The 10,436-nt window shown below is 40.6% G+C and overlaps 1 protein-coding gene across 2 annotated transcripts; it reads left to right on the top strand.

Moving 5' to 3' along the window:
• The first annotated feature begins 2,557 nt into the window (after positions 1-2,557).
• Positions 2,558-9,606, top strand: azin1b (antizyme inhibitor 1b). Of its 2 annotated transcripts, none has more exons than XM_070984448.1 (11): positions 2,558-2,743; positions 3,589-3,732; positions 4,228-4,426; positions 4,617-4,790; positions 5,044-5,216; positions 5,470-5,683; positions 5,828-5,902; positions 6,414-6,579; positions 6,859-6,968; positions 7,780-7,985; positions 8,093-9,606. In XM_070984448.1, exons 3-11 carry the CDS (start codon positions 4,325-4,327, stop codon positions 8,166-8,168), a joined length of 1,296 nt encoding a protein of 431 aa, XP_070840549.1. In that variant the 5' UTR covers positions 2,558-2,743; positions 3,589-3,732; positions 4,228-4,324; the 3' UTR covers positions 8,169-9,606. The 2 variants fall into 2 exon arrangements, with proteins under 2 accessions (XP_070840549.1, XP_070840550.1); XM_070984449.1 differs by having other exon boundaries at positions 2,567-2,743; positions 3,610-3,732.
• Positions 9,607-10,436: the final 830 nt, after the last annotated feature.

Here is a 10,436-nt window from a genome sequence, read left to right as displayed (position 1 = left end):
TGAATTAGTTATAATTTTAGCTAAAAGTTCTGGATTTGAAATGTTGCCATTCCAAGTGGTAGTAGTGGGAATGCCAAGTGTTTTTTGGCTGTAGCTGCTGCTTTGTTAACTTTTAGAAACATAGTGGTATTAATCTTTAGCCTACAGCAGTGGTAGGATCGAAATGAGAAAATGCGTTCTAGATAAGTTTTACCAACTGTTTTGATTACTTTCCCTTCCTGGTATAATTCTCGCATCCCTGGAAATTATGATTAATTAGAGCTGTATCATTTTTGCTAAAATAGTAATCATAGTATTTCCGATAGTACTTAAAGGCAGCAAAGTTGTTTGTTTGGCAGCTCAGTCAGTATCTCTCAATATCGACCTCTTCTGGTAAGATTTAACTGCTACATCACTTAACAGCTGTGAACCAGTGTATATAAACCAACAATTTCATAAGACCTGACTGATTTAGCTGTTTGTTGTTGTTGTTTTTCTCTCCTCATGGACCCTGATGAGAACCTCGATGCACATACTTTATTTTTTGACTTAAGTTTATACCTACACTTTGTTGCATTATTGATAGAAATTGTGAGGATATTAAACACAACATTATATCTAATTGGAATAATTATCAAAGCTTTGACTTTCTTTCATTTTTTGAGCCTTGATTACTGTAATTGTGCAGTCATAATCCAAAACCGTGTTATCTAAAACTGTAAAGAATGCAAACATGACATGAAAGGCATTGAATTATTTCAACACAGACATTACAATATCTGGTGATAAACATTATGTTATTGACAGAATATGACTTCCCTAGATCACTTGTATGCACGCCTTGTTTTTATTGGCATCTGTCTGTGTTTATGGCTCTGTCAAACACTTTATCTTGTTTCTTATATTGCACACAACTACATAAATAAACACTGACTTGACTATCCCACTAGTGCTAAATAGATTTAGAAGTCAGAAGTTAGCTAGAAATATCTTATTTCTCGGAAATTAGAAAGTTAAGGCCCAATTTGATTAGCTATTCCTTTCATTTGAACCTCGGGGTCGTTAGCCTGACTGTACAGCATGAATCCATATGTTTAATCCAGTCACTTGGTTTCTAAACATAGTTAAGAAGGCCAGACAGCTGAGAGCCTTCAACATGTCTGTGTCAGAATGCTTCCATATAGAACTTTCCTTGTTGTTTAGAAGCCAATATTTTCCAGGTCAAGCTGTTTTGTGGACACAGTGTCCTTTCTTGTGTCATAAAACAAAGATAAGAGCTAATGAACATACAGAAAGCTATAGAAACACAGATGAAGCCATACAGCATTTTCTTCCAGTGCTCCAGTCCTCCAACTCAAGTCATACGACTAAGTGGCTGCACGCTGAGTTTTTGGGCTCATTTTGTCATTCAGCAGTGTACTGAACTCCTGACCAGCATGCTTAATGAGATTAATTTTGAAAAATGATTTTTTTTTTATGGATTGCATAAAATATTCAGCTTTCAGAGTTGAAATGGGACTAGAAGTGAGTTTGACAAAGGCTCAAGGACTAATCAACAAATATTCAATAAGCTCTTGAATCGTAATAATCCCCCAGATTTGAGACACAAACTGGAACACAGTGATTGCCAAAATAACCTGGATAGAGGGATATTTTGTTTGTTCTGTCTGATCAAGTGAGTTCACCAAGGCTGTAAAAACAGTAATAACATGTAATTGATGGTGATTGTTGTCATTAGAAGGCTTTTGACCCATTAACTTTCTTAACCTCATAACTTTCCCAGCTATAAAGCCAGTGCTTCTGCTCCAAATGTCTTCAGTGCTGATGAATGCTGTTTGGAAAAAAGCAGGGATGAAAATATTGGCTTTGTATTCACTGAATGTCTATGAAAAGTACTGAATAATTCGTTAAATTAACATCAAGGTAGGCATAGGGCTATATTATCATGGCTGAAACAGCTGCTGCCAGAATGCAACTTAAAGCATGTTAACGGTCCTTTAGCAAGCTCAGACAGACTAGAAAATAAGCTTGAAAGAGGAAAATAGAAATAATCCTCAAACCATCAACGAATTGCTGAAGGTGATTTTCATGTACTTTTATTTGTTTTAGATTTGTGATGGAGAAAGATGTTTGGAAAAATAAACATCCAACAACAATAAACTGAACGAGTACTAAATAGAAAAAAATAGATAAATACTTAGCGACTAAGCAAGAAAATAAACACATTTTTAAATAAATCCAAGAGAACAAACACGCTAAACCATATAAAATGAATCAAATGAATGAACACATGACCTTATATCCGGGCAGTGATTTGTTACAGCTGGACTGTACAGCAATAAGTGTGTCTGAATTGGCCCATGAAAACAAAGAGCAGTGTCTTGGCCTGGTTCACTGAAACGAATGGCCATCTACGGAAAGTTTACGGTTATGTAATACCACATATCTACCGCGGCCTGTATGATACTCGGAAGTACATATTTGGTGCGGTCTCAAAAATGCTGAACGCTCATTGGTGAAACTGAACGTTAAGCCCCACCCCCAGGCCGTTGATTACCTTTTCCACTTCCTCCTGCTCGGCTTCAGTAGTTCTCCACCCATCAGCAGACAGAGAAGACGCTGTTCAACCGACGCTCGTCCCTTCGTCTAAACATATGGCAAAAGCAGCCCTCTTTCTTTCTTATATCGTTGTGCCCACTACTCTTTAAAAATTCCGCCGAAAAAGAGAAGACGATTTTCCAAAACATTCTGGCCGTTATCTCACGTAAGTAAAGCGAAATACTTCGGTTGAGTTCCTTGGATTCAGCAGGCGGACGTAACATGGCGGGCTGGTCTTTCTGCCGTCTTGCCGCACATGACAGACCGATTCATTTAATTCCGTGTTTTTGACATGTCTTTGTGTTAGATTTAAACGTTTCAGTATATTATTAAGCCACCTTAACACCGTAGTTTGGTGTTTGTCCCTGTGTTGTGTCAGTGCCGAGGTTTGTTTGGGGGTTATCAGCTAAACACAGTGCTAACATGAGCTTCTTCCCTCGAAGCTCAACGTTAGCAGCTCTGTCGTTGCCAGGAGTCTCTGAGCGGCGCGTTTCCTCGCAATGGCGTTTCCTACGTTCACCGTAGCCGCACTTCCACGTTTTAAATGTATTTAACAGTTAATAACATTATTGTTCTATAGGCGTTCATGTTTTGTTTTGGTGACGCGTCGCAGTAATAATATCGTCATTTGTTAAGTCTCGGCACTGCTTGCTCAGTCATGTTTTATTCAGATACTTATCGCCTAACGTCGACTAGTTGTGTTTAAAAATAGACGTCTGAGATGAGGATTTGGTCAGAATTAATATACGAGGTGTTTATTGGGTTAAAGGCAACAGGCCACGTAAACGGGCGCGAGAGTTGCTTAACGTATCGATTGTGTAGGTGAAATTTTGACCACGGTGGCAACAAATGTGATTCCATAGAGGGTAGTGGTAAACTTTTTAATACGTGACATCAATGTGACTGACAAGCCGAGCCATGGATGCTCCATCTGATGGCTGACCACAGAGCTACACGACTTCCTTTAACGGTGTCTATTCCTGTCTAACATTAACTGTGTTGATTCCCCAGGGCTCCCCTGTCTCTGCACAGGTGTATGAGCGCTACCCAGAGGGTCTAGGGGCGGCTCTTTACCGGGAGCACTTTGACTTCAACGCTGAGCCACCTTGGGATCCTAGCTGATAGCGGGACAGGTCCATCTCCTGACTTGTCCATGTGAGTGACTCAGTGTCTCTTGTATACCGAATGACCCATGCTCACTTACAGACACACACACGCGCACCAAAGTCCAGGATCACTGTGCTCTGGATAGACTTTGACATATAAACTGTGGTGTGGTTATTAAACATCTTTGTATTAAGGTTGAAGCTTTATCAGAAGTCAAGAGATTTAAGTGTAAACTTTATAAGGAATATACACCTTTATTCATCATATACATTTATTAATTCTACAAGAAAGACTGTCATGTTTTGTTTTTTGTTTTTGGGGTCAGGAATGAATGGAGACATTTTAAGTTTAGTCTTGGGTTCATAATACACAGATAATAGGATATGTGTGTCAAAGTGTGTTATACTTTTATGTATATCTGTTGAGTTTAAACAGTATGAATACTCTGGGAGAAGTTCATCAGCCCTATGCCTGTGTATTTCATTAGGTTGCTTAAATGGTTATAAAAAAGTTAACCATTTTGTCTCCCTCTCTTTTTTACAGTTTGTTGCATACCGGCAGGACCCCATTGGCTCAGTCGTGACCCCTTGACTTGCTTATCTGTTCTTTATGATTGTCGGCTTAGCGGAATACGGTTGAGATGAAAGGACTCGCTGACAAACCCAGCTACACCATTGAACTCCTGGAGGGAGGAGTGACCCTTGAAGATGTCATTGACGAACACATCTGTGAGCAGGCTCTGGTCAGTTCAGCTTGCAGGCCTTTTAATAGCGACAGGTTGCAGTGGCAGAAATTCCCAAGATGTTTCATCTAGCTTTCATGCTTTTATCTTTTCGGCTGTTGTCCATGTCCATTAGCTAGATGTGATTTTAGTGTTTTGGCCAGTTGCTTTGTGCACTCAGTGTAGCTGTCGCTTCATCTTGTGTTCCCAGGTGGAGAAGAATGCATTTGTGGTGGGTGACCTTGGTGCCCTGATGCGGCAGCACGTGTGCTGGCAGAGCGTAGTGCCACAGCTGCAGCCCTATTACCCAGTCAAGTGCAACAGCAGCCCAGCGGTCATCGAGGTGCTTGCCTCCTTGGGCCTGGGCTTCATTTGTGCCAACAAGGTAAGCATGAAACTTCACAGAATCAAATTCAGATAGCTTTGATTATGTTTATTTTTTTTAAACTGCACAGTCCCTCATCCTCTTATGAGAGCACTTGACATTTTGGGGCAATTACATTACAAGCACTCCATTTATTACTAGTCAGCTGATAACTGTTATCCTTTTGATTTATGGTACCTTTTTGATTGTTTTGATGGGGCTTTTATACTTTGTTGCGTTAATTTCTCTAACATGTGTGTCCTCTTTCCTCCAGGCTGAAGTAAGCCTGGTGCTGGAGCATGGCGCACCACCAGAAAACATCATTCTGTCTGGTGTTTGCAAGCAAGTGGCACACATCAAGCACGCTGCCAAGAACAACATCCAACATCTTGTGTGTGAAAGTGAGGCAGAGTTGTCCAAGATTTCCCGCCTGCACCCCAATGCAAAGTAAGAGATCAAATTAAGCAGGAAAACATTTGGCTGAGCTGCTTTAAATCCTCATAAATGTCTGTAAAACTGAAAAAAGGTGTCAATGTAGTCACTATTTTGACAGTGAAGTACATTCACTTTGTCTTTGGGTTCAAAATGAAGAGAAAATTGAAAAAGCCTCCCTTAATGTCAAACTTAATTACTTTGCTGAGATGGGTGTTTCATTCATGTTTTGATAAATGGCTGATTTTTTTTTTTTTGTCTCTTCTAGATTGCTGCTGCAGTTGACCACCCAGGCCCATGCAGCTGAGACCAGCATGGCTTTCGGCTTCTCTCTGAAGAGCTGCCGGCACCTGCTGGAAGCGGCCAAGGAGTTGGGGGTCCAGGTGGTGGGAGTGACATTCCACATCCCCAGCTCCTGCCAAGACCTGCAAGAAGCCTACACCCATGCATTGTCAGATGCCCGCTGTGTGTTTGACATGGGGGTAGGAAAATATCTTTGAATATAAAATGAGTCAGTAGGGATTCTGTAGATATAAGTCAACTCAAGTTTTTTTTGTCTCATTGTATCCTCAATGCCTTTTTATTTCATTTGTTACAACAACTGAGTGTTTGTTGTTTCCATTCAGGCGGATCTGGGCTTTAACATGAACATCCTGGACATTGGTGGTGGATTTACTGGCTCAGAGTTTCAGCTCAAACAGGTAAGTGGGAAACAGTTAGGGTGTTTTAATTAAGGCTTTATAGCTGAAACTTGTCACCAGTTGGCCCACACCTTAAGTTTCTGTGTAATTTCATAGAAATCTTTATAGAGCCTTTCAAATCACAAACAGTGCACAATGTTCTGCAAAGACTTGGCTTAAAATGGAAAAACTAACTGAAGAGCATAAGTTAAGCTACACTTTTTACAAGTGCTGTAGTTGATGCTTTTTTTTCTCTTTAGCCATCAACAGATTAGTAGAGATATGAACAGTTAGCTCAAGGACATTTTCATTCATCTGGCTGGACAGTTAACACACAACAGTGATGTGAAATGCCAGGACATGTACACCTCTGGATGCTCTGCCATCTGTTTGCTGTTAACCCCAGTGTCACACCAGTCGCCTCTTATTAACATCCGGTGTAAAGTAGTCGATTTCTGCTTTAAGATAATTTAATGGCTAAAATCTGGAAACATCCTAAGAATGCATATTTGCTATAACTTTGTGTGTTCAGGTTGAGTCTGCAGTCAGGCTACTGCTGGATGCTTACTTCAGCCCACTGTCCGGGGTGCAGGTGTTGGCCCAGCCAGGCAGCTTCTATGTGAGCTCAGCTTTCAGCCTGGCTGTCAACGTGATTGGCAAAAAGGTGCTGACCCAGCACTGGGACAGCCTACCTCAAGGTGGGTCACTTATTTCTCACAGAGGTTCTCTTTGTCCTCTGTAGTCCAGTTTAATTTCATTGTAATACCTGTCTACACCCTGATTGTGAATATGTGCAGGTAATGGTATGCAGTCTTAAAAAAAGACAATGGTTTCTGTTCTTATGTTTGTTGTTTCAAGGTTTTTTACACTTTGGTGTTGCATAATCTTAACAAAATCATCACAACCAAGTCCCCAGTTTGTAGATAATGCAGTATGTTCCATATATTCTGACATGGTCATCCACTGTATTTGCTCAGGTGAGAACAATGAAGACACGGAGTTCCTGTACTACATGAATGAGGGTGTTTATGGCCCATTCAGCCGCAAGCTGCTGGGAAACTCCATTGCTGCCCCATCAGTCCACAAGGTTAGTAGGCCTCCACTCAAGAGAGTCAACCCCATTCAGGGCTGAATGCAGCATCTGATAGCAGCTCTAGTTGAGAAGGGAAAGGGGGTCATGCATTATGAGTGTTTCAGGAAGCGGGATCAGAATTGCTGTAGTGAATTGTGTTGTCCCATATAAAGACCCTTCTGACTTTCATACAAAACCGAAGTATTTAAACTTAGCATTCGCTCGAGGTGTGACATTAATCAAAAAGGTTAATGGTGCCCCACAAAAAGCTGTTTGCTACCCAGCTGTAGTTAATGATGCACTTCCTCTCATCTGCTTTGTTTCCCTCACGAGCTTAAAATAACTGAAAGTGTTACCAACTACACAACATAAAGTAAAACTGGAGCTGTAGTTAACAATAATGAAACAGTTGATTAGAGACAGTCTGGGTAAAAGAAACAAAGATGGCAATTGATGTAGAGGTTGTATTCTCTTACTTCAGGGCTGTTGTAATTCATTCCAAACGACCCAGATCCTTGTTGCGTACAGTTGTAGGCTGAGAACTTATATTAGTTCGTTGACAGTGGTTGTCTATTTTTAGGTTGCTTCCTATTTATTAAGCAAGTAGAGGTTGGGGGCGTCATTTATCACATTCAAAGCTTCCACGCAAATACAGTTTGTAAATGATTATGTATCAGTTAATTTCATTGGTATTTTAACTGCGTATCATGTCACACAGAGAGTGTTACTTCACATGTGTAGTAGAGATGTCATTAGTTTTGACAGAAGGCCTTGATCAGATGAAGAGCAATCCTTAACATTTCTGATGACACTGTTCCCTTTCCAGCATGTGCTGTGTGCTGAGGAGGCGGTGTATCCTAGCAGCCTGTGGGGCCCGTCACTGGACCAGCTGGACCATGTGGTGGAGCGCTGCCTGCTCCCTGAGCTCAGTGTAGGAGACTGGCTTCTTTTCTCCAACATGGGAGGGTGCAGCCTGGAAGAGTTCAACTCCTCACGGCTGCCCATCTACTACACTGTCTCCACCTCTGACTGGTGAGTGTGGAGTGAGTATGCATGTGGAAGTTTCTCACAAATACAAATGTCATATGAATATGATGTTTTCAGAGAGAGCTGACTCTGACGCTTGGTGTCACCCACAGGTACGAAATGCAGGAGGCTGGTGTGGCACTGGACAGTGTCATGAAGACTTTCTCCATGGTCCAGTACAGTGCGTAACTACCCTCTGCCCCTGTTCCATATTATATTGCACAGATCCTCCTTAGCCTCTGCTCTCACCATGTGAGAGGAGGGGTCAACAAGGTATTTGGGACAAGGGGCTAAGTGTGGTCAACATTCCAGCCACCTTGGAAAATGCAGCATCCTATTATTTCTTCCAGGAATTTGACTTTTTTCTTTCTTTTTTTCACGTATCGAAATTGAAGAAATTGGTTGTTCGATACCTCAGTAGTCTAAAAGTTTATCTTGAAGGTCTTCAGTTTTGCTCCTCCCTCTGATGGACTCTATGAATCTGTCAGCTAAAAGAACTGCAGCCCAAGCTCAAATGACGTTATGCAACAAAATGGACGACTCTTTGGAGATGGGACCCCCCCAACACGTTTGGGGCGGTTTGTTTCCTAAATCAAATCCAGTTTACAAAATGTACAATTGATTTAATTAATCTTCTCTATTAATTACTTGTTGACAGTCTTGTAAATCCTCTGTCTCTTCAACACCAATACTTTCTGTCTATAGATGATTTTTGAAGTGTTTCAAAGAATCATTGCCTCATGTGGATTCTGTGCTTAAGACCCCTCACTTTGCATAGTTTAAATGAAATTACGACAATGATGTAACCTCTTTCTTTATTGCAGCTCACCTCAATGCATTTTTATTTATTGGATTCAGATATTACTGGGGCATATTCAAAGCTCCATCTTTAAGTGTGTTTTGCCCAGGTATTATGCTGTGGCCCATCTAACAGTGTTCTCCTGATAAGATATTGATGTGTTTTTTAACACTACATGGATTAAGTGTGCTGTGATTGCCATTTGTGACCTCAGTGGTTTCCCTTTACTCAAAAGGCATGATACACCTTAATGCACTCCTTGCCTTGAATAGAAAAGGGGTTAATCTGGTTTAAGGTGCACAAAATCTTTTGTAGGTTCAAGAAATACTGTGACATTTAACAATGCAGACCTGGTTTTTCAGATCTTCATGTTGTCTCTCACCAAGGGATTGGTCCTTGTTGTCGTAGATCTGAAAAACCAGCAAGGGAGCGATTTGTGAGAAGTACTCAAACGTAAATGATCTGTACGTGGCAGATGTGGGCTTAACGTGTCTGTCAAGTGAAAGACATGCTAGTTGTACACAGACCTCTCTGAGGCAGCGCTAATGACACATGACATGCCAGACTTTTCCTCATGTCTCTCTGAAGCTTTGAGAGACATAATGCACAGTCTCATGTACAGTTTAATGTCTCATGTCAAATAATATTAAAGATGACCTGACATAACTGCAGTTTTTAAAGAATCCTGCCCTTGTGTGTTACAAATGACTAATGTGTTAATTACTTGCTTGTCTAAGGCACTAATGGACCATAGCCTGTTTTTGACTGTAAATTGTGCTTGTTAAAGTAATGAAAGTGATTAATTTAATACATTTCTGACTGAAATCATCTATCGTGTGTGTGTGATCTTTGGAATCCTTTAGATTCCAACATGTGTTCTTGATAAAATATTCAATGTTGGCCAACATAATGGAGAACCACGTGTTTCTGATCCGCTGTGGGTCTACTGTGTGTTCTGGTTGTACAGTAGCTAAATGTTCTGGAAACAATCTGTAATCCAGATTTAGGTGCTGCCAGCAACAAGATCCTAATTCCTGCTATAACCAGTGAAAATAGTAAACATCTTTCAACATCACAGCCATTAAAGTAGGGTGATGTTATTTCTATATCCTTTTTACTTAGTCACCACAATATGATTGTATTAACAAAGCTCACAGCACAGACATAAGAAATTTTCTGTGTTGATGGTGCTGGTGAATATTTATGTTGTGTTCAGTGGTTATGGCTTTAAATTCAGCTGGCCTTTATATTGGTGGAGTATTTTAATGATGTTTTAAATTGAAGTACAATTGCCCCAAAGAGAAAATTCAATCCACCTTGTAATATTCATCAGTGTAGTTGGATATATTACAAGATTAGCAGAGCGTTAGAGGATTGGAAAAGTGCATTTAATCAGTGGAATCATGTGCTACTGTGTTCTGTTGTAATTAATGGGATTTGATGACTGTTTCTTTGGTGCTGTATGTGAGAGCAGACGCCAACGGAAAGGAACCACTGAGACATTACAGCTTCAATAAGTGTCTCATGTTAAAGTGAGTCAGTAGAGGTGAGGCATGTTAATTAGATTAAAAGCAAGACAAATAGATCAGTGGAGTGTTCACACACTTTTCGTTTGCCTCTCACTGCATGTCAGCATGGTTAGAAAGTTTGTTGTATAT

Source organism: Chaetodon trifascialis, chromosome 17 (genome assembly GCF_039877785.1).
Source record: "Chaetodon trifascialis isolate fChaTrf1 chromosome 17, fChaTrf1.hap1, whole genome shotgun sequence".
NCBI lineage: Eukaryota > Metazoa > Chordata > Actinopteri > Chaetodontiformes > Chaetodontidae > Chaetodon > Chaetodon trifascialis.
This window is presented reverse-complemented; position numbering and strand designations above follow the sequence as displayed.

Excerpts from the sequence above, each read along its gene's own strand:
- azin1b (XM_070984448.1), top strand. The coding sequence starts at position 4,325 with ATGAAAGGACTCGCTGACAAACCCAGCTACACCATTGAACTCCTGGAG. Across the intron at positions 5,684-5,827 it reads GCTGTGTGTTTGACATGGGG|GCGGATCTGGGCTTTAACAT; the intron begins GTAGGAAAATAT and ends GTTTCCATTCAG. Across the intron at positions 6,969-7,779 it reads CTGCCCCATCAGTCCACAAG|CATGTGCTGTGTGCTGAGGA; the intron begins GTTAGTAGGCCT and ends TTCCCTTTCCAG.